Source organism: Colletotrichum graminicola, assembly GCF_000149035.1.
Source record: "Colletotrichum graminicola M1.001 genomic scaffold supercont1.1, whole genome shotgun sequence".
NCBI lineage: Eukaryota > Fungi > Ascomycota > Sordariomycetes > Glomerellales > Glomerellaceae > Colletotrichum > Colletotrichum graminicola.
The window spans coordinates 591,358-614,024 of NW_007361005.1; the positions used below are offsets into that span (position 1 = coordinate 591,358).

The 22,667-nt window shown below is 56.0% G+C and overlaps 6 protein-coding genes across 6 annotated transcripts; 4 read left to right on the forward strand and 2 right to left on the reverse strand.

The window, feature by feature from the left end:
* Positions 1–2,928: 2,928 nt before the first annotated feature.
* Positions 2,929–4,249, forward strand: GLRG_00157 (triose-phosphate transporter; the record flags this gene model as incomplete). Its single annotated transcript, XM_008090842.1, has 4 exons — positions 2,929–3,192; positions 3,277–3,906; positions 3,960–4,150; positions 4,204–4,249. 4 exons carry the CDS (start codon positions 2,929–2,931, stop codon positions 4,247–4,249), a joined length of 1,131 nt encoding a protein of 376 aa, XP_008089033.1.
* A 479-nt stretch (positions 4,250–4,728) lies between these two features.
* GLRG_00158 (brix domain-containing protein) lies at positions 4,729–6,000 on the reverse strand (the record flags this gene model as incomplete). Its single annotated transcript, XM_008090843.1, has 1 exon — positions 4,729–6,000. One exon carries the CDS (start codon positions 5,998–6,000, stop codon positions 4,729–4,731), a length of 1,272 nt encoding a protein of 423 aa, XP_008089034.1.
* Positions 6,001–7,041: 1,041 nt separating this feature from the next.
* Positions 7,042–9,109, forward strand: GLRG_00159 (glycyl-tRNA synthetase; the record flags this gene model as incomplete). The annotated part of the gene is made up of 2 exons (XM_008090844.1): positions 7,042–8,640; positions 8,714–9,109. 2 exons carry the CDS (start codon positions 7,042–7,044, stop codon positions 9,107–9,109), a joined length of 1,995 nt encoding a protein of 664 aa, XP_008089035.1.
* Positions 9,110–14,448: 5,339 nt separating this feature from the next.
* Positions 14,449–17,113, forward strand: GLRG_00160 (uncharacterized protein; the record flags this gene model as incomplete). Its single annotated transcript, XM_008090845.1, has 3 exons — positions 14,449–16,503; positions 16,554–16,653; positions 16,704–17,113. 3 exons carry the CDS (start codon positions 14,449–14,451, stop codon positions 17,111–17,113), a joined length of 2,565 nt encoding a protein of 854 aa, XP_008089036.1.
* Positions 17,114–18,302: 1,189 nt separating this feature from the next.
* On the forward strand, positions 18,303–20,245 carry GLRG_00161 (uncharacterized protein; the record flags this gene model as incomplete). Its single annotated transcript, XM_008090846.1, has 3 exons — positions 18,303–18,587; positions 18,956–19,487; positions 19,656–20,245. The coding sequence occupies 3 exons, from the start codon at positions 18,303–18,305 to the stop codon at positions 20,243–20,245; spliced, it is 1,407 nt and encodes a 468-aa protein (XP_008089037.1).
* Positions 20,246–21,148: 903 nt separating this feature from the next.
* GLRG_00162 (V-type ATPase) lies at positions 21,149–21,924 on the reverse strand (the record flags this gene model as incomplete). Its single annotated transcript, XM_008090847.1, has 4 exons — positions 21,149–21,294; positions 21,368–21,686; positions 21,809–21,821; positions 21,890–21,924. 4 exons carry the CDS (start codon positions 21,922–21,924, stop codon positions 21,149–21,151), a joined length of 513 nt encoding a protein of 170 aa, XP_008089038.1.
* Positions 21,925–22,667: the final 743 nt, after the last annotated feature.

The following is a 22,667-nucleotide window of genomic DNA, read 5'->3' on the forward strand; positions in this document are numbered from 1 at the left end:
AATATGCTACAGTTCACAATAGAGTAGTACTGCATATTTGTTTACAATAGTTAGCTTTGCGCGAACTCGGTCTGCCTGCCCTTCGCAGGCGGTTTGCTTATCAAGGTTCATTCCATCACTGCCAATGACCAGTATCATCAGCAGCGAAGCTAGCCTGGAGGCAAACACATTACAAAAGGCTTGGTCGCGACCGGCCCATGACGAACGCCACCGATGCAGCCATTGACGGTCCACTAGATGTCCGACGTTCACAGTTGCGGTTGCGTCTTCGGCACCTGGTGCTCTGTTTACTGACGACGACACGATGGCGACAGCAGAGCATGCTGCTGGGTCGGTCCCTCCCGCTCGCCCGGCTCATCTTTTCCTGTTGTCCTTCTTGACTTCACAGACTGGACTACCGTCCCGCACAGCCTCGTAGTCCGGGAATGCCGAAATACTCAACGGCGAATTATCATCGAAAGAGTATGGATAACACTGGCACAATGCCGTCCTTGACGTGGACCGAACGGCAACCAAATATCACGTAACTACTGACATGGTTGGCACAGGGTGTATTGCACCAGGTCATGATTGATTGCCAGTAGCGGAGAACCAAGGTCCTTGACAGTCAAAGTCCCTGACAGCCGAGACTAGTTTTCGTTGGCTAAAGGAGCCAGAAGCCCGCCGAATCCCCCCATCTCCCAGTCAGGAGGGCCTGCATGCTTGCGTCTTTCGGACGGGATTAACGCAGGGGCCGTGACGATCTGGGATCAACCAAACCAAGAAGGGTTTTTTGAATACATACGTAGTAGGTAGTAGACGGGTGCCTACTGTCCTACTCTATGCTGTACGCCTCCTGTGCTGCCCATCTACGAGACATTACTTGTGGTTCGTGCGTTTCAATACCCATGTCGTAGACATTCTGGAGTCTCGTCAGCGACCGACCGCGACAGACGTTGCGCCGAATGGTGGAGCAAAAGACATGGGCAGACGGAAGAAGATGCCGTTGCAATGCACCGCATTACATGCATAGTACTGCGACCGGTGGCCGAGACAACCTTTGATCTTTCACAGGCTGAGAGACATGAAAATATCGTTAGCATGGACTGATGCAGCACCAGGAGTCCATGACTCTCTGATTGGCGGCGTTGGCGTGGGTTCGCAAGGCAAAATGAAGATTCCAATGTCTCAGGGAATAACCCTTTCCATACGGCGGCCACTGACTTCAGTCAAACTCTATCCCGCGCAGGTGGATGTTGGTCGGACGAAACCTGGACAGCAGTTGATGTTGCTGGGAACACCAACCCGGAGGAACCGAGCTGCCAGAACAGCCGGCATCCCGGGCGCTGTCGCTGCGTCGAAACCATGTCTGTGTCAAAGATGGTGTGTGCAGATTGGGATCGGATCGCCCGAGGTTGGCGCTTGGGCGACGGCGAGAACGAGATAGAGATCAATTGGGATTGATTAGACAGAGTTAGGGCGACTGTAGGAAAGTTGGGGCGCCCTAGTACAGCATCGCCTGTTGTGCTTGGGAATGGCTGGTCAGTGTGATATGGACGATCAATGAGGCTGCATTCGTCAACGTTTGAAGCCTTTGACAACCCCACCATCATGTTATCCTCCTACGGGTAATGACAGCTGGGCAGATTCCCAACGCCGGGTTGCCGCACACGGGCTTGAAGGTTTGACGGCTTGGCAAAGTGGACCGCCATGCTTCCTAGGTACCTACTTAGGTAGGTACTAGGTAGGTACCTACCCGAGTATCGTGGGGGACGGAGAGAGGCTTATAGATCGCCGAGCTGGGGTCTGGTTGGATCTGGGATGGCGTAGGTATGATATTTAGCGACTTGGCAGATACCTACCCTCCTACCTACTTGTCTACAAAGCAGACGTGCGCCGTGGAAAAAATGGCTCAGGATCTCCGACCCTACCTTACCTGTTTAGTCGATCGAGCTTAGTTGACTTGGTCATTTATACCCACCTAGTTTAAATGCAGGAACACAGCGAAACTCTACTTGCTGTCCATCAACTCAGCCGGCTGGCCGGCCAAGCGATGGCTTAGAGGTACTGTCCGTCCTAGGAAAAGCACGGCGGGTAGGGCAGAGCCTGGTCCGAATCTAAACTCAGCTGCTTGTATCCGTACAAGCAGACGGGATGGCTCTTGCTATGGGGTTAGACCGGGTCGAATCGAATTGGATGCCTCGTCTCTCACTCCAACTAACCACTACTGGCTTAACGACTACCTCCCTACTTAGGTAGATGGGTTGGTAAGTAGAGAGAAAGCGAGCGTGCGATTCCCAAGTCCCTCAGTCACAAAGCATCAGACCCGCACATCCGCACATTCCTTAGGTACGTACGGCACCCCCTCCTTGCGTCTCCATCTCCCTCCCTCATTCCCATCCCTGGCCCCTGCGTGTTTTCAGCCCCCGTGGCTGTTGGTCACTGCCTAGTGTAATGCAACTAGCTGCGACAAGGGACAAGCTACCGAAACCTCGTACCTAACTTCGTGCTACGGCAGCCGACACTCGTCCTCCCCGGCCCAAACAGTCAAACTCGATGAAAGACACGCCGTCTCGCACCTTTTCACCCCGGACGTTCAATTATTGCATCTCTGCACCCTAAGCACTTCCCTCTCCCCTTGAATTCCGCTTTTTTGCCCACCGGAATCTGAAAAGACAAGGTGTCTCTCCCTCTGTCATTCCAAAGGACCCGAGACTCCCTTGGACGCCCAACTACCAATATTCCCATGGTTCTCTGAAATAGGACCTCAAGTCCTTCTAGTGGCCAGTTCATCGCTCTGCCCACGCTGCAGATCATCCATCGCTGCGCCAAGCCGCTCTCTTGTTCACAGTCGCTTTCTCTCGCGACCACCATAGACTTGCAACTTGTTCTGCGAGAGGTTTCCGACACTGCCGCATATCCTATACACACACGCAAGACGCCAAAGCCATGGCTGATTACCGACCTGAGCGGACGGGCTCCATCGCCTCGTCTTCTACAGACGCTGCTACCTTGCATGAGCTGACCAAGTTGGACCCAATGGAAGACAGTCTGCAAAACCTCAAGTCGAGAGCCGACGAAGAGGTGGCTGCCGAGGAAGACGAGAAGCTCCTACCTACTACCGACACGAGTGAGAAGGAAGAACCCCCGAAGGCTAGCCTCGCCTCGGCCGTTATCTGGATGACCGTCAACACCCTGGCCACAATTGGAATTGTGAGTTTTGCATTGCGCCCACGCGGCCCACGCGCTTGTTCTTTCTGTCGAATGCATAGGCTAATTAATGCTCCCATGCCGTAGGTCTTCACGAATAAGGCCATCTTCTCTGATCCCCAGTGGAAACTCTGCCAGCTTACGTTCGCGAGCTTCCACTTCTTGGTGACGTTCCTGACGCTGCACATCCTGTCGCGGCCAACCTTTGCCTACTTCACTCCGCGCCGTGCCACTATCACAGACCTGCTGCCCTTGTCCGTCGCAATGTGTCTCAACGTTATCCTGCCGAACCTGTCGCTGGCGTTTTCGTCGGTCACCTTCTATCAGATCGCGCGTATCCTTCTGACACCAACCGTTGCCCTAATGAACTTTGTTCTGTACAAGGCGACTCTGCCCCGGAACGCCGTCCTGGCTCTCATCCCGGCCTGTCTAGGTGTCGGAATGGTATCATATTACGACACTCTACCCGCCAAGGATGGGAATGTCAAGACTACTTCCACCCTGGGAGTCTTCTTCGCCTTCGCCGGCATTTTTGCGTCTTCTCTATACACTGTCTGGATTGCCAGCTATCACCGCAAGCTTCAGATGTCGAGCATGCAGCTTTTGTACAATCAGGCGCCCATTGCCTCATTCATGCTGCTCTACGTTATTCCTTTCGTCGATACTTTCCCTGACTGGGGTCATGTCCCTGTCAACCGTTGGCTTATGATTGGCATGGTTGGTGTTGCCAAGCCTACACTGCAGATTTCTTCCGCTAACATTGACTGTAGTCTGGCGTCTTCGCCTCGCTGATCAACATATCCCAATTCTTCATCATCGCCCAGACCGGACCCGTGTCCAGTACGGTGGTCGGCCACCTCAAGACATGCACCATTGTGGCCCTTGGCTGGATGGTTTCTGGGCGAGCCATTGGTGACAAGTCTATCCTCGGAGTCTTTATTGCCATTGGCGGTATTGTTGGGTAAGTTGAAGATCACTAGTCCGTGCGTCAACCCGCGACTGACCATTATCCAGTTACTCGGTCGTCATGCTCCAGCATCAAAAAGATCGTCGAAAATAAGCTGGAAGCATGGGTTCACGATCAGCGTTTATGACATTTAGGTGACGGTTCTTTTGGGAGTATAGAGAGATCATAATGCAGAGGAGTAGATCAAGCCTGTTTGGGACCAGAAAGAGACTAGTACATTGATACCTCATTTTATCACGGTTTGGCGTCTGGGGAGGGGAATAAGACAACTCGGATTTGGCAATAAAGCCAAAAGCATTTTATTGTTTTTCTTCATCCATGACTTTTTGCGTCTATCCTTGAACCTGATACGTGACTGGGCACACCTGGTCCAGCTAATGAAGCCACCAATAACAAGAAGTAAAAAAATACGCCCACGAGGTAGTCCCTGACCAACAACGCAATGCAGTCCGCAACCCAGCCCAGCACTCGAGCATTCCGAGGATGGAGCAGCCGACCACTGGTCTAATGTAGTCTCCTCTCTCTCTCTCTCTCTCTCTTCCTCTTCCTCTGTCTCCACAAGGGCAACCCCCTTACAAGTTGAACCGCTTCCTGTCCTTCTCCATTTTGGCTTTCCATTCCCAAGGCTGCGAGTCCTCGCCCTCGCTGCCGGCCCTGCCGATGCCCTTGTCGACCCTCCTCAGCTTGGCCGTGAAACGGGGGCCGACCTCCTGCAGGCCAACGCGGATGCCCTCGACGCCTTTCATCTCAGCGCCATCGGCTGTGGTGATGTTCTTCTCCGTCTCACGCTTCTCGCGGAAGACGTAGCGATGGCGCCGGAAGAAGAGGTAGTCGCGCTGGTTGTGCACCGTCAACACCTGGCGGCCCTCGAGCTCAGGCTGCGGCGGAAACAGGCGCTGGAAGAGGGCTGCGGTGAGGAGGCCCAGGGGCGTCTTGAAGTTGTTCAGGAGGAGTTCCGGGTAGTGGTTCGTCGGGTTGCCGTGGCCAGGGAGCTTCTTGCCTTCCATGAAGTTTGTGATGGAGAAGGTGAAGGTCGGACCGGCGGGGAGGTGCACGATGGACATGCCCGTCAGCTTCTTCTGGTCCTCCTTCAGGAGGACGACGGCGGTGTAGTCGCGGTTCGAGGCGAACTTTGAGATCTCGCGGAGCGAGTACTTGTGCCCGTAGCGGTGGGCGGAGCGCGGTACGTAGGTGGAGTTGGGGAAGATGGTGCGGAAGACGTTGGCCTCGTAGTGCAGCGTCGAGTTGAGCGAGGTAGTGATGAGGATCTTGGGCGGCGGGGGCGCGTCCTCAGTGAAGAGGGAGGGGAACTTGAGGGCGAGCGAGGAGGGCGTCAGGTCGAGGTTGGTGCTCGTGGTCGACGGCGCCGCCGAGCTATCCCTCCGGGCGCGGCGCTTCTCCTCGCGGCGCTTCTCCCTCTCGGCCTTCTTCGCTTCGGCGGCCTCTTCGTCATCGTCGGAGGCGAGCATGCTGTCGTTGTCCGACTCATCCCCGTCCTCCGAGTTGTCCTCGTCGTCGAGCTCCTTCTCCAGCGCCGCGTTCTCCTCCTCCTCTATCCTCCTTCTCTTGAGCTTCTCGACGTCCACCACGTTCCCCAGGGAGTCGTCGTCGACGTCGTCCCACACGCGCTTGCTATCGAGCGTCTTGGGCTTGTTCTTGGTAATGCGGGCGGCGCGCAGCTCAGGGTCCTTGTCCTCCTCCTTTTTCCGACGGAAGCGCATCTCGCGCTGCGTCTTGTCCTTCTCCTTCTTCTGCAACACATATAGCTCCTTGCGTTTAAGCTTGTTGGACGTCTTGTTGGTGAGCGAAGCCCCCATGGACTTGCCCGGCTTGGAAAAGCCCATGTTGAAAAACTCGCTTTCTCGACTCGATTGACCTTTGGGGATTTTGCTGCAGATTCGACGCTCGTCCTATTTGGGGTAAAGTGCCAATACCTAGCCGTCAAGTTTTTTTTTTCTTTTTTCTTTTTACCCCCAGGAGGCCCGTTGTAGTCGGGCAGTTGTCGCAATTCAATGCTTGCAATACGGGTTCTCAGTATCGTCCTCTAAAATATCATAAAAAAAGTTCCGTCGTCGAAGAGGCTCAATGAAAATCAGCTTTGGAGAAATTTTGGCGGGGCACCAACCAATCCCTGCAGCAGATGCATTTGAGATGGCTCCTGACCCTCAATGTTGCGGGGGTCAGGGATCTTTAGCATCTGATGCTGACCCGTCGGCGGATTGAATTTCCGTCGTCCATGGACGATGGCGGGCTGCGGGAGGGGCTCGGTCTAGTACCTGAGCAGCCTGGGCCGACGCTGATCGCACGAGCGACAGGCGACCGCACACCAAGGAGGGGTGGGTTTGCACTGGAGCAAAAAAGTGAGAAAGGGCAGCACGACACTTTTTTGTAGGAGAACGACTTGACCACCACACAAACCACACCCCTCGACGCCTACCTACCTAGGTATCGCATGCACACTCTGCACCACACCCAGCTCTCTCTGTCTCTACCTGGCATTTCCCAATTGAACCTATAAGCCAGGTAGCTAACCAGTGCCCCTCCCTTACTACCCAGGGAACTGCAGCTGTTGCCAGAGCCAAGGCCCCCTCTAGATGACTCACGCTCTCTAAAAAGAACCCCACCAGACGACCAAATAGATGAAGCCTTTTCGCTCTTTCGTACACCAATCACCTCCAATTCGTTCCGCAGCTAGCTTCTGTGCAGTTCGGCCGGCCGCTTTTTTCCACTGCCGCCATCGTTACCCCTCCCCCTCCTTGCCCTTCCGCTCCCACTCCCACCACCACCACTTCCAACACCGCACCCTCGCCACCACTCGTCACCTCTCCCGGGCCCAAGTCCTTACCCCCTCGAAAAAGAACAAGCCCAACGACGCCATCCCCAAGATGACGACCACTGCGACGACCCTAAAGGGTCAGCCCCTCGACCGGCAGGTCCTCGATGCCATGCTGCGCCGGCGTCTCTTCTTCACCCCAGCCTTCGAGATTTACGGTGGCGTCGCTGGCCTCTTCGACTATGGCCCCCCCGGCTGCTCCCTGCAAGCCAACATTGTCGACATCTGGCGCAAGCACTTCATCCTCGAGGAGGACATGCTCGAGATCGACACCACCGTCCTGACCCCGCACGAGGTTCTCAAGACGTCGGGCCACGTCGACAAGTTCGCCGACTGGATGTGCAAGGACCCCAAGAACGGCGACATCCTACGTGCCGACCACTTCGTTGAGGACGTGCTCGAGTCCCGCCTCAAGGGTGACAAGGAGGCTCGCGGCGAAAAGGTCGAGGAGGAGGACGACCCCAAGAAGAAGAAGAAGAGAAAGACAAAGACCGAGGCCGTCAAGCTCGACGACAACGTCGTCCAGGAGTACGAGGAGGTCCTGGCCAAGATCGACAACTACAATGGCACGGAGCTCGGCGAGCTCATCAAGAAATACGACCTCAAGAACCCGGCCACCGGCCTTCAACCCTCGCCTCCTGTCGCCTTCAACCTTATGTTCCAGACCTCCATCGGTCCCAGCAGCAACCTGGCTGGCTACTTGCGTCCCGAGACCGCTCAGGGCCAGTTCCTCAACTTCGCCAAGCTTCTCGACTTCAACATGCAGCAGATGCCCTTCGCCTCCGCCTCCATTGGTCGCTCCTACCGTAACGAGATCTCCCCGCGCGCCGGCCTCCTGAGAGTTCGCGAGTTCCTTATGGCCGAGATCGAGCACTTTGTCGACCCCGAGGGCGGCAAGAAGCACCACCGCTTCCCTGAGGTCGATGCCATCGAGCTCACCCTGCTGGACCGCCACACCCAGCTTGCCGGCAAGACGGACGTCAAGAAGATGACGATTGGCGACGCCGTGCGCAATAAGGTCGTCGACAACGAGACTCTCGGTTACTTCCTCGCTCGCATCCACCTCTTCCTACAGAAGATTGGTGTCGATATGTCCAAGGTCCGCTTCCGTCAGCACATGGAGAACGAGATGGCCCACTACGCTGCCGACTGCTGGGACGCTGAGCTCCTCACCTCCTCCGGCTGGATCGAGTGTGTCGGCTGCGCTGACCGCAGCGCCTACGATCTGTCTGTCCACGCCAAGAAGACGGGCGCCCCCCTCGTCGTACGCGAGCGCCTCGACGAGCCACTCATCTTCGAGGAGTGGCAGGTCGAGATTGACAAAAAGAAATTCGGTCCCCAGTTCAAGAAGGACGGCAAGACGGTCGAGGCGGCCCTCGAGGCCACCACCCAGGAGCAACGCGAGAAGCTCGCCAAGCAGCTCACCGATAATGGCGAGCTCGAGCTCGAGGTTGCCGGCGTCGGCAGCGGCACGGTCAAGGTCAGCAAGGACCTTGTCAAGATCGAGTTCAGGAAGCGTATCGAGAACACCAGGGAGTACACCCCCAACGTCATTGAGCCGTCATTTGGTATCGGTCGAATCCTGTACTCGTTGATCGAGCACGTCTACTGGAATCGCGCCACCGAAGATGGCGGCGACGAGGCCCGCGGAGTGAGCCACCCCTTCCCAAGATAGGCAGGCTAAGAAGACACAGAACACATAGCTGACTGAACTGAATGACTAGGTCCTCTCCTTCCCACCGACGGTCGCCCCGACCAAGGTTCTCATTGTGCCCCTGTCGGCCAACAAGCAGTTCCAGCCCTTCATCAACAAGATCTCGCAGAAGCTGCGCAAGATCGGCATCTCGGCCCGCGTAGACTCGTCCTCGGCCACGATCGGCAAGCGTTACAGCCGTAACGACGAGCTCGGCACGCCCCTGGGCATCACCATTGACTTCCAGACCGTTCAAGACAGCACCATCACCCTTAGAGATCGCGACTCGACGAAGCAGGTCCGCGCGGACGAGGAAACCATCGTCGCGGCCATCCAGAGCCTCGTCACTGGCGCCAAGGAGTGGAAGGATGTTGCGGCCGAGCTCCCAGCATTCGAGGGCCAGGAGGTCGATGTCACCGTTCGGTAAAAGCATTTATTCTAATACGGATACGTTCTTCTTTCACTGTAATGGGTTTCAGGGAGACTGGGAGTGAGAAGAAGAGCAAAAGGGAGGAGGGGGATAGGGAGGGAAAAGCCGCCTGCATGTGGTATCTGTAGACATCTCAACTGAGCCTTGTGGAATTGAACATTATCACGCGTCGCCAAGGCGCATGTACGTACTTCTGTGCATTGCAAGCTTCAAAATTATTCAGCCAAAGTCAGAGTGATGAGCGGCGACGGGACGAACAAGATGCTGCACAGCGCGAAGTGAATCTCACCCATTGGAGGAAGTTGTTCGACAACGCCATGCGTCGCACCCGTTTGTCGGGTACGTTGAAAGTAGAGACGAGGCAGGTTCGGACCGTCCATTGAGTGGACGGACGGGTTCAGCTGGCGACGGTCCGTGGAAATGTATACCGGCGCGCGGGAATCCGACCTGGTGCCGCATACCGCGGGGTAGTACGATGACCAGGCGTAGGACGAGAGTATGCGTTAGGCTCGCAATTCAGCTCTGGAACAGGGGAGGGTTGTTGGGCTGTAGCAACGGCTTGTGCCCAATTGTTGGAGATCGGACGTCAGGCACAGAGGACATCAAGCACGGAGAACGTCAGACCCATTGCCATGGCGATGCGGCTACGGCCGGTGGTAGTGAGGTCGACTATCACTCTCTTATGTCGTGGGACCGACGGTTCACAATTTTTATTTATTTATTTAGATAAAAAAGACACGAATAAATGCTACCAAGTCCAAGGCTCGAATGGCACGCTTCAATGCCACATCCCCCCCCCTTTGCAATGTCTTGGCAAAGATGGATGGGATCGAAGGACGCTGCTATCCCGACTAAGAGACAAGAGACTCGGTCCCCAGGGGGCGGTAGTTGGCTGGTGGCATGAGCCTGCAACAGATCCGCGGATCGGAAACACAAAACTGCTCAGTCAGCCCTGCCCACGCCGCGTTTCGCCTACACTTTTTCCCCCCCGGAGACTGAGAGGTGAGGGTACGTGTAGGTCGCGTGCTGGGCTTACCTAGTGGCCCTATCTGCTGTTGTCGAAAGACGTCAGTGGTGGTCGGTCGCCGGATGGAGTAGCATTCCCATCTTATTAGGGTGGATCGGATGCCCATCCACCTTTCCTCGAATAGGAAGTGAGTATCTTGACAATGGTGAGTATCTTGACAATGGTGAGTAGCATTTCTGGCCAACACGACTCAGTGAACGGCCCATCTGGTTGCGGGCGGAATAGCCAAGTAGTCGATCTAGAAACGCCAATGCTAGTAATGTACGGATAAATCACCCCATGATTGTAACCACTGGGTATTGAACGGGTATGATTCGCATGCCTGTGTCGTATGCAGGACATTGTACACACTGGATGGCGGGCGCCCTCCCGTGCTCTGCTCAGCTCCTCGCCTGTTGTGCAATGCTAGGACGGAAAGCGGAGGAGGTGATGTGAAACACGGCGGTCCAAGGGTGAGACGGACGAGTTGTTGACAGGAGACTCCTGTGCAGACCCACACATGCCCCTCCAGTAGCAACCGCTCTGTGGCATGCTTAAGTCAGTGTGGTTCGCCGGAGCTTGACTTTAGGTGGGGTTTTGGTTGACCCCGAATCGCGGCACTTTGGAACAGGGTCCATGACTGCTCCAACTCGGGCGATGCCGATATGAGGAGGACGAATAGACACATGGCGAGGTCAGAGATCCCACACTGTGGTTAGAGAGCTTCCCGAGTGCTAGAACTGTTCTGGAGGGGTGTCTCCGCGGGCTGAGCGTGGCCATGGTTTTGATCAAAGACCGAGTGGTAGGCGAATCGAGCTCGGATTGCAGATGTAGAATTTCCAGGCGGTGCCTTACGTAGCGGACGTCTTCGGCCGGGTCCTTCTTTTCGTCCTCATATCTGCTGAGCCGTGTTTGCAAACAGTACGTCGGAAGTCGAACCACAGGAGTGGAAAGAGGGATTTACACGGTATTCGTTGAAGACTTTTTGGGAGAAGTGGTGTGTCGAGTGTAGATTAAGCATGGGTGTTAAGTTTGCGGCTAGGCTCAGGTTGTCATGTTTCGAGATTAGGTTGCAACCTCACGGCCGAATGTTGTTGGCACCTTCCTTTTTGCGCGTCCCAGTCGAACTATTGTTCTATTTCGCACTCTTGCCGAGCGTATCGCATCGCCTCCTGCAGCAAACAGGAGGGGGGTGGGGGATTGCAGGTGACAGGAGGTGGTCTCAAGAGTTAAGGGCCCAGGGCAGTCTTGCCGTTAACCGTAGTGGGTGCGGGGAGGACATCCTTATGGCTGTCCCTTGTTTCCCCAAGTGAAGATTGAAGCCTTCAATCCATCGACGGCTTAACCAGGTCTTGACGTGGCGCCGGGCTTGATGAGCCGACGAAGTGCTACTGATGTGCAATGCGAGTCACCAAGGCCCGAGACCAGGCATGATACCGAGTTCTGATATCGGCCGAGATCAGACGGGATGAGGATACGTCGTTGGGCAGTTTATGGAGAGTCAAACGGGTATCGTCCTTCGAAGGGTGGATCGCGCTCGTTGTGAATCATGGAAATGATGACGTGTATTGTAGGTTACGCGATTGTCTGCATCTGAGAGAGACAGTAGAGTGTTAATTTTGAAGCAAGTCCCATCATCTTCATCTTCACAGTCCTCCTTCTCGATCTTGTTCCGTTCGTCGCAGCATACACGTGGTGTAGGGGGAGTGGGCTGGGCTGGATATGTTCCCTCCATAATGTCTCTGCATAGGAGCACTTTGGGGGGCACTTTCTCCACTATGACGTCTCGCCCGACCGTCGACAGGAGTCAGCCGTGTTGGACATGAATCACACTGTGCCTGAAACATGTATGTCTAAAGGGTAGAGCTGCCGTTTTATTCCACATAAATCGAGCCATTGTATATTTATTGCGCTGTTCCGTGTCGTGCCGGAGATAACTGTTGCTGCTACTGCCCCCGAAAACCATGACGGTCACGTGCTGCGATGGAAATTCCTCGTCGCTGACGGTGCAAATCTGTGACATGATTTCGGAGAGGGGCCACGGTCGTCCCCTTCCCCACCAGTGCGCGACCCGACATACTGCATCGGTACCTGATTCGCTGGCAGGAACGGGAGGCTGTCGGGGGCTGGTCAAGTTGGTGCGTTTTTGGGGTGGTCCTTCCTTACTCTCGTGCTTTGCATCGCCTCCACTTTCTCTCCAGGTCAGGGTCATGTCCCTTTCTGTCTTCACCTCATCCTTGCCTTTCTACTTCCCCTTTGTTTAGTATACCTACCTGTGCATGTTTACCTAGTACGATGTATGTAGGCCGATTGTTCCCCTGCACCTGCCCCCTCCCTCGTCAGTGGGCAGAGGCATGGTTTGAGGAGGGATGCAGATACCCTGAATCCTGAAAATCCTGGCCAGTTACTAGGTAGTTTAGGTAGCTACCTATCTCTGTAGGTAGTTTATCCTGTACTCCGTACGGAGTACTGGCAAACCATCACTCATGGCGTTTCCGTATCTGCCCCTTGCAACAGGACCAGACTGGGGAATCGCGCGCCTAGTGAGAATAATTAGATCGAAACGAAGGGAACCAGAAACGACCCCTGGGTGCCCTCTGGCTTTTTCTCCGAATAGCGTCGACGCATCAAGTCTTGGCTTCCAAACTCAAGGCACGGCCTCATACGGTGCTTGAACACACACATACAAACAGAGAAAGAGAGAGATCAGCCTCATCCAGGCAGTCCCTGATTCACATACCTAGCCGTCCATCCATCCATCCTAGTTCGTTCTCTCCTCTTCGCAGTCGACAATCCCTTTCCCAACCGTCGGCGACATGTGTGTCATGTTCAACCCCATCAGGCTTGTGTCAATTCCGAAATAGCAAATACACCTCCATCACTGCTTATTGGGCTGCACCGTAACAGCGCATGCTGCTCCCCTTCTGGCTGATCGCCCACAACCAAGAGCGTCCAGGGCGTGTCGCCGCCCAGTCACAGTCCTAGTCCCCCGTCTCCTGGCCTCGACCAGCAACAGAAATCCGCCTACCCCAACGACGGTGTACGCTGATCGACTTTCGTCCTCGAAACCCCCCCTCTCTCTCTCTTTTCCCCTCTTTCGAGCTCTCTCCCACCCCCTCCTCCTCTTCCTTCTCTTCCTTTCTCCTATACCCTTCGCAAACCACCATCGGCAGCGTTCACGACGAGCAGCATATCTCCATCTTTGTTGTTTCGGGCCACGGCAGTCGACAACCCTTCTGGAAGCTTGCCCGGGGCCCTTCTGCACCTACCTCCTTGACCACTGGCATGCCCCCCTTGTTCATCCCCGACTCATAAAGATACCACGACCCAAGCAACCCAAGCAACCCAAACCTGCAAGCAGCCCACTCGGTACTTAGCGTTAGCGGCCAGCAGCAGCGACTGCAGCAACACTCCACGTCCTTAGGTGGCGGATCCCCAGGAGGCACGAGTATAGTGTGCCGCCCAAAAGCTACGAAACATCGCGTGTTCCATACATTAAGCCATTGCCCCGGGGCTTCACATCCGAGGACAGCCACAGAAAACACACGCCTCTCTTATTAAAACTGTACCCCCCTCTTGTCTCCTCCTGTGTCTGACCCTGGGCGAGAGACTGAGTGAGGGAAATGGCGACGCAGAATTGGTAGGCATCTTCACCTCACTCTTCTCCCATTGAATCTCTTTTTCCTTCCTCCATTATCAATATTCGCGACTCTTGCCTCGTATCGAATGTAATCATGTACGTGTGTTCTTATAACCCCTCCCGCTCAGTACCCTCATACCCATCTGCCCGTCCCATCTCTTCCCTTCCCTTCCCTTTCCCCTCCCCTCCTCCACTTTCCCGCCCGCAATCAGCTTCGTTGCAGGCAACTTGGGGTACGCAAACGCAAACGTAGACGCGGCAACGGCAGCGGCAGCGGCAGTAGCGATAGCAACTGCGGCGGCGGGACGGCAACTGTCAGCATCAGCGCCCAACAGCCCCCCTCCCCAAGTGAACAGGAGTGTCAAGTTCCTTCAGTGAGGCTAAAAGTGGGGTTAATTTCGTCTCGATCTGCCGTGGCGCGCGCACTTCACAGGCTGTCAACCACCAACAGTCTCCTAGTTGCGCTGTCCTCTCCATTCCACATACCTAATTCATTCACCTCCATCCCGCGGCTCGTTTCCTGAAAGGTCCCCCCCCCCCCCCCTTTTCCCCCGTAACCACCATCATTCGGCCGGCGTCGCCCATCTCGCTTCCACACCGTCCTTCTTTTGACTGCCACCCCCGATCCCGTTCATTTCTTCGTCGCATGCAGATCTCGTCTGCCGTTGCCGCCCACGCTGCGCAGCAATCATGGCTAACGAACGCAGTGTGTATTCGTCTGGCCAGTTCATGAACCCAGGCCCGGCGCCACGACCCCCAGCCGATCGACCTCGTCTCGCCCTTACGCCAAATAACAGTCTTCCTGGCAACATGGCCAACATGGCCATTTCCCCCATCAGGAGCACGGCGACCTCGACCTACACCGGTTCCACAATCTCGCTCCCTATCGCCCGCCAGCAATCCGGCCAGAACGATGGCATGGGAGGTGTCGCCGTCAAGAAGGAAGGGTGGGCCTCTGTGAAGGAGTCCAAGAACTTCATCAATCCGTGGAAGCAGAAATACCTTATCCTGCGAAAAGAATCGCTTGATTTCCACAAGACCGAGGGCGGCAAAGTCACGTACACCCTCTACCTGAAGGATGTCGTTAACGTTGGCCGAGTCGAGGCCGCCGGCACCATCTTCGAGATTAAGAGAAACCCTAACGGATCATCCAACAGTCCGGGCGAAGACGACGGCCAAACCAAAACGCTACAAATTCGCGTCAAGAGCGATGACGACTTGTACGAATGGATCGATCTCATCTACGGCGCCTGTCCTGGAATGGGCGGTGTCAGCAACCCCACAAACTTCTCCCACGCCGTCCACGTCGGTTTCGACCCCCAGACTGGCGAGTTTGTCGGGCTGCCGCCCGAATGGTCGAAGCTCCTCAACTCATCCGCCATCACAAAGGAGGACTACGAGCGCAACCCTCAGGCCGTCTTCGAGGTCCTTGACTTCTACTCCGATCTGACCAAGCGGGCGGAGAACCCCCAACAATACTCCAGCCTTACGCCTACACCTCCTGCCAGTAGCCAGCAGAACAAGCAGCTCGGCTATGGCGGTGGCGGCTCCTCAGTCGCGCCTCCAAGGCCCATGCCGCCGTCGCAGGCTCAGCGTCAACCCAGCTACAACACGCAGCCCTCGTCGCAGGGGCAGCAACGGCGGCCATCGCCCACGGAGCAGCAGCAGCAGCAACGTCTCCAGATGCAGGGCATGGCCAGCAACTACCAGGCGGATCCTCGCGAAGAGCAGCGCTTGAAGCAGCTGGAGGCACAGCGCATCCGCGAGAGGGAGATTGAGGAACAGAACCGTCGGGATTTGGAAGCCTTCAACGCGTCCATCCCCAAGACAAAGACGCCCATGGCTCAACAAGAGATCGGCGGCTTCGGCGGCGGCTCGTCCATCCCCCCGACAGACAGATACAATCCCTCAAGAGCAGCCCCCCCGGCGCCCAAGCCGTCACAACAGCAACAGGCCAACGGACTCCGGGCGCAGCGCCCCGCACCCTCACCGCCGACCGCCGGTACTTCCAATCGCCCCCCCATGGCCTCACAGCAGAGCTCCAGCTCTATGCGGGACCCTAACCAAGCTCAGCGGGCGCCTCGTCCGGACCAATCGTCCAGCCAGCAGCAGCGCTACCCCAACGGCAGCCCCCAGCAGCCCAGACAGCCTCAAGCGCAGGCCGCGCCGCCATCTCGCTTACCCGCTCCTGTAAAGCCCTTGAATGTGTCAAAGGCCCAGCCCGTGCCGCAAACCGATGCCGTCAAGGCTGCGGAAGCAGCACTTACTGCCAAGCCGCCTGCCCAAGACCGCAAGCAGGATGTGCGCATGTCTACCATGTCCGAGAGCGAAGTCATGGCCAAGCTCAAGGAAGCCGTTTCCAAGGACGACCCGAATCTTTCTTACTCCAAGCAAAAGAAGATTGGACAAGGTGCTTCGGGTTCCGTTTACGTTGCCAAGGTCAAAGAGGGCGCTGTCTCGCCCATTGCCCGTGACGTTTTGCGTGCCCAGGGCATCAAGGCCCAGGTTGCTATCAAGCAGATGGATCTTGCACACCAGCCCAGAAAGGAGTTGATTGTGAACGAGATCATGGTCATGAAGGACAGCAGGCATCGCAACATTGTCAACTTCCTGGATGCATTTTTGCGCAACAACAATGCCGAACTATGGGTTGTCATGGAGTACATGGAGGGCGGTGCCCTGACGGACGTTATCGACAACAACCCTAGCATCACCGAGGAGCAGATCTCCACAATCTGCTTGGAGGTAAGAGGCTTGTCCCGCCGTAACACCGCGATGATACTGACCTCATACAGACCTGCAGTGGTCTGCAACATCTCCACTCCCAGAACATCATTCACCGTGACATCAAGAGTGACAACGTGCTGCTGGACGCCCGAGGAAACGTCAAGATTAGTGAGTGCATCGTGAGACAGATTTGATATGCAGCTACTGACCTTGCTCAGCCGATTTCGGTTTCTGCGCCAAGCTCACCGAGTCCAAGTCGAAGCGCGCGACGATGGTCGGAACTCCCTACTGGATGGCGCCCGAGGTTGTCAAGCAGAAGGAGTATGGCCCCAAGGTCGATATCTGGTCATTGGGTATCATGGCTATTGAGATGATCGAGTCCGAGCCGCCCTACCTGAACGAGGAGCCTCTCAAGGCTCTGTACCTGATCGCCACCAACGGTACACCACGCCTCAAGAAGCCCGAAAAGCTGAGCAAGGAGCTCAAGGCCTTCCTGTCGGTTTGCTTGTGCGTTGATGTCAAGAGCAGAGCATCCGCCGATGAACTTCTTCAGCACGACTTCCTGAAGCACGGATGCCCGCTGGGTAGTCTGGCGGAGCTACTTGCCTTCAAGAAGCATGCCAAATAGATTGGCGAGCGCAGAAGCATTGTAGCGCAGCGATCAGCGTAGGGGTAGCAGCTGCCTCTGACGGCCTGTGACTTTCTGTACCAAGGCGGTGGCGCCGCGTTCCACTTCCCGACCGACGCAAAAGTGGAAGAACTGTCCCATTCGACCTCGCACGAACCTTCGACACATCACCACCGACTCACACACGACGTACTCATGAAAGGGGGGAAAACTTTTCATTTTGATCAATGCGGATATTCTTGACACACCCTTCTGACTCATGCGGAACGAGAAATGCTGCCTTCATTCCATCACCACGGCGGCATGGGTATTCTGTTGTTGTTTTCTCTCTCTTGGTTTTTGCAAATCGTCTCAGTCACATTGCATACTTGTTTAGTCACTGAAAGGAGAGACTGGTAATATAGAGGGAATGAATCGCCTGTGACATGTCCATGGTTCACATGGAGCAGATGGAAAAGGCAGGGATGGGTGTTGTTTTCTCATGGGGACAGGGAGACGAGGGTGCTGGCCTAAGTCTCACCAGAAGCATAAGTTGGAGGAGAGCCAGACAGCGCTGATAGACGAGTATCAATGAAAAGGATTCACGAGGATAAGGACCTTATAAGATGAAGTCGGACGAACTCAGATGAACTTCCATCGAAGCCTTGAAGGTTATCGCTCGTCTTGCGAGTGTGGGGGTGAGCTCATACATATATACTTCGTTTCTCTATGTATATCTTCCCGGGTCCTGGTCGCACTATAACCAACTAGGTGGCGGGTGTTGGCTTGTCGCACCTTGTGCATTTAAGCTACCTTGACGAGAGTGGATACCGCCACCTTCTGCGTTGCGGCAGAGACTCGGCCCGCACGGCCGTCAGCAACACAAGTGGTTTTCCCCTCGATTTCAGTATCCGAACCCGTCGTTCTCGTATTCGGGTCTCCGTCGCGCTTTGCATCCGAGAAAAACGAGGACGCCGCCAACCACATCCCTCGTATCATTTCCTTCCTGCACAACCCCCCGCGGGTCCCGATTACTGTGTGCCCTTACGCCCTCCAAGTGCGCTCAATTACATTCAACCGAACGTACAAGGCTCTTAGTTTACCAAGGTTATTTTGCAGGGCCGTTCCTCTAGGCTCGGGATTTACGTCAATTTACGGCGCCCTTGCGTCGGGGGACCCTCTGATGAGCCCACCCGGTATGGACAGCCCAATGGATGGGTCCGGCGGCTCGTCCTCCGCACCGGGGTCGACTCCAACGGCTACGGCGACGACGCCCAGCGCCGGTGCGACCCTCAGTGTCGCAGTGCCTCAAGGGTCGATCTCGGCCTCTTCGGCGGCTTCCCCGTCGACGATCACGCCCGCCGCGGCGACGGCGGGCCGGGGTGTGGGCACACCGGGCGCTGCGATTGCCGCCGCCGGGGCGGCTGTTGTCTCACGACGGTCTCACCCTAAATCAAGGACAGGCTGCAGGACGTGTAAAAACCGGAAGATCAAGGTAAGACAAGTCTTTTTGTTTCCTTTTCTGTTATTGTGTTTTTTCTTTTTCTTTTTCTATTTTCTATTTTCTGTTTGCTGTTTGCTGTTTGCTGTTTGCTGTTCCTGGGCGCGGTTTTGTCTTTTGCGATGAGTTCGCGGGTGGTTGGTTTGATATGGGCTTGTATAAGACCTGCCAGTGAGTGTCGAGTGAACGTAGCGCTCCTTTCCCTCTACTCGTGTCACCTGACATCTGAATACCAATCTTGTTACCGCATTGGACCACGCACACACACACACAGTGCCCATCCACGCCCAGCCCCTCCTTATACGTGTTGCCCCCATAATAGCTACTATACTATACACCGCCCAAACTAAGACGACTGCCAGTGCGACGAACATAAGCCCTCCTGTCGGAATTGCATCAAGCACGCAGTTCCCTGCGACTTTCTCCAGTCGCAACGCCACTCGTCGTCGTCGTCGATCCCGCGATCGCCGGACAGCATCATCTCCTCCGGAGGCGCCGACAACGGCCACGGCTTCGGCGATGGCCTCGGCGGGGGCGGCGCCGGCGCCGGCGGGGGCATGAGCGACCTCTCGCTGAACTTGATCGACCTAGAGCTCATGCACAACTTCACGACGTTCGCCTTTAACACGCTCTCGACGGACCCTGTGGTGCGGCAGATGTGGAAGGTGCCCGTCGTGAAGCTGGCGCTCGAGTGCGACTACGTGATGCGCGCGCTGCTGAGCGTGTCGGCGCTGCACCTGGCGCACAACCGGCCAGAGAAGAGGGATTTCTTCATCAGCCGCGCGTTGACGTACCATCAGATGGCGAGCCGGACGGCCATGGGGCTGATGGGGGCGTTGGATGGGGAGAATTGCGAAAAGCTGTACTTGTTTTCCGTCTTGACCATCTTTTTTGGTAAGTTGCCCTTTAGCCCTGCCCCCATGTTCTTCTCGTCGTCATCCTCTTCTCTATACTTCTCCTCCCCTCTCATCCATCCATCTGTACACGCTCCTCGAGATCGAGGGGTGAAGCCACGGCGGTGGAGGATGATGGTGACTTCATGAGACTAACCCACCAGGGCAGCCCTCGCATGTCCGCGCAAATCATCCGACTCCCTCATCATGGGCGAGTCTTCCTTCCCAGACTGGATTTTCCTGCTCCGGGGCACGCAGTCCCTTCTCAAGCTGCTCCAACCGCAAGCCTACACCGGCGCCCTGTTGCCCATGTTCAACCACGGTCACGAGCGCTTCCTCCACTCGCGCGAAGAGTCTAGGGCCGAGTCGGAACTGCTGGTAGACCTGCAGCGGCTCGTGAACAAGACGTGTGCCGACCCGGTCCTGCTGCCGATCTACAACCGTGCCATCGACGAGCTGCGGCGGACACTGTCCGTGTTCCTGTGGGACGGCGGGCGGGGGATGGACATCACGGACGCTTTCCTGTGGAAGTACCACATGGCGGAGGACTTCTTGCCGCTGCTCAAAGTGCCGGGGGCGACACAGGAGGCCGTCGCCATCTTTTCGCACTTTTGTATACTGCTCAAGAGGCTGGAGAACGAGTGGTGGTTGCAGGGGTGGGCGACGCACCTGATCAGCCGGGCATGGTCGCTACTGGACCAGGATCACCGGCTTTGGATACAATGGCCGATTGAAGAGTTGGGGTGGGTGCCTCCCTGAAGTGGTGTTGGGCATCTGGGTATTCAAGTGCGGACGTGCGCGCGGCTGTGTGTGTGTGCGTATGTGTATGATGGAAAGGATTGGAGGGGGAGGGGGGGTGTACGATATTTTTCATGTCTATATGATTTACAATGTGTATATGAAAAAAGACCCTCTTGCATATGAAGGGTGTATCTTTGCGGGAAGCTTATCATGACGCGTAGTCGAGCCTGTTTGTGATGCTGTCCGTTTTGGCTTGGGCGATGTGACGGTGGCAGTTGTCTGCGGGATTGTGCCCCTCCCACTCGGGGCATCAAGGTGGAACTATATCGACATGGTCTTTGGTGGATCGCGGCCCCCCGATGGTCTTGGTAGCTTGGCTTGTTACACGGCGGACTGCTTGCCGAGGCATGGATGAATGAGGGCCGCCGGATCATGACACACGCCCGCCAGATCCCAAAAGTATGTGAGAGTGCTACTGCCCAGGGTGTAGGAAACCTCGGGTCTCCCACCGCCCCAAGCTCCTACAAGACCTCGCTTCCCCGCCTCCCTTTGTTCTTTTTTTATCTTGCGCTGTCTTTCCGCAGGCAGAGATGTAAACAAAAAGAAGAGTGAGGGGAAGAAGAGGGGAAAAGAGTTCAAGGGCTCATAAGCACATGTTCTTCTATTATCGGGTATTGTTGGCCTGGTGATCTAGCGAGGAGGCTCATCCAGCCGGTGTAAAAGTATAATTAATGGACAGATCACAAAGCAAAGTGCTTTGCGATACGCGAGACCGGATGTGTCGCATGAAGAACCAACGAAGCAAAGGACCCGTCGTATACATTTTGCAACCCACTCGATCAGTATTCGGACAACATTTGGCGGCAGCACAGAGTCTGTTTCTGGCCACGGAACTGCGTCCTGCATATGGTATCGTATCCCTCAAAACTTACATTCGGTAACGCTGTCCGTGGACTTTGATTGCAAGAGTACGGCGACGACAAGTCCGTAGAGGCCCAGAACCTCGGCGAAGATGAGGATCAGGACCATGCCGACGTACAAGCGGGGCTGCTGGTTGGTGGCTCTCACTATTGCCGCACAAGAACAAAAACAGAAGCGTTAGCAAATCACGATACGAAGTCAGACTGCCACCGCGCTCACCTCCCGCATCGCCGACAATGCCGATGGCGAACCCGGCCGCGAGCCCGCACAGACCGACGCTGATGCCGGCGCCGAGCTGGAGGAAGCTCGTGTGCAGGGCCTGCTTCTCGTCGAGGTCATTGGCAATGATGACGGCGGCGACGAGGCCGTAAATGGAGAGGATCTGAGCCATGATCGGGCAGAGCGTGTTCTGCATCAGGCGCTCCGGGCGGAGTACGCCGGCGGCGAAGATGGCGGCCGAGGATTTTGCGGTGCCGTAGGAGGCGCCAAAGACGGTGAAGACGATGGCGGCCGCACAGCCCAGCGCCCCGAAGAAAGACTTTGCGTTAAGCGGATGGGTCAGTTTTGCTCGTCGTTCCGAGCCTGGGACGGCCATCCATCCATCCATCCATCCAAACAAGGACCCTCCCCTCCCTCTCGCGAACGGGGTGGTTGTCTTACAGAATAGCTTGGGCTGGAAGGGACAAGGAAGTCAGCTTGGACAGGGCGTCGTCTTATAGGGTGGAGGGTTGGACTACGCACCAGCGGTCCATGCTTGCGAAAACGAGTTCGTCCATTTCGGTGATGGATGACGTGCGGACGGGCTGCACGTGAAGATGGCTGAATCGGGGAGGTCACAGCGCGGAGTGAGGGTCGCTCTGGTGAGGTTCGTGGACGGTGTCGCAGTGACGCCTCACCGGGATTCCACGTCTCCTAGATACACTTACCTGTCTCGAAGGATCCGCGGGAGGCCTACAACTACACATGGTGAGCCACGATGCTTATGGCGGTTGCCTAGATGCAAACCACCGTGTCCGTACTAGATTCTTGTCTTGGTGCGTCGCTCCTACGAAATCCTACGAATCACGAAAAGACTTGGCGCGCCCGCTACATGTGGCAGCAGCTACGGCTTCTTCTTAGAATGGGGGAACTCCATGGACGGGTTGATTATGACCCGATCTTATCTTTTGATAATCAGACATCGGACGGCGTTCCTTTGCGCACGCACCTTACCGTTTAGGGCCATGTGGTGCTCTATGGAGGAACGTTTTTCGTTGGAAGACTACCTAACGGCGAACGGCATTGATGGATGCGGTGATTGGTTCTTGACGGTTGCGGCGGGTTAACGGGCCGCAGAGCTTCATCCGGTGTCTATGGGGCGCGGGCTTATATTAACCCGGCCGCGTAGCCGATTCAAATCTCACGTGACGAGGCCTTGTTGCCAAGCACCCAGGCGGGTCAGGAGGGCGCCCGTGGCAGGTGGTATCAATACGAGTCTACCGCCATCGCGTCGTGTCAGGTTGTCGATATTTCAGGGCTA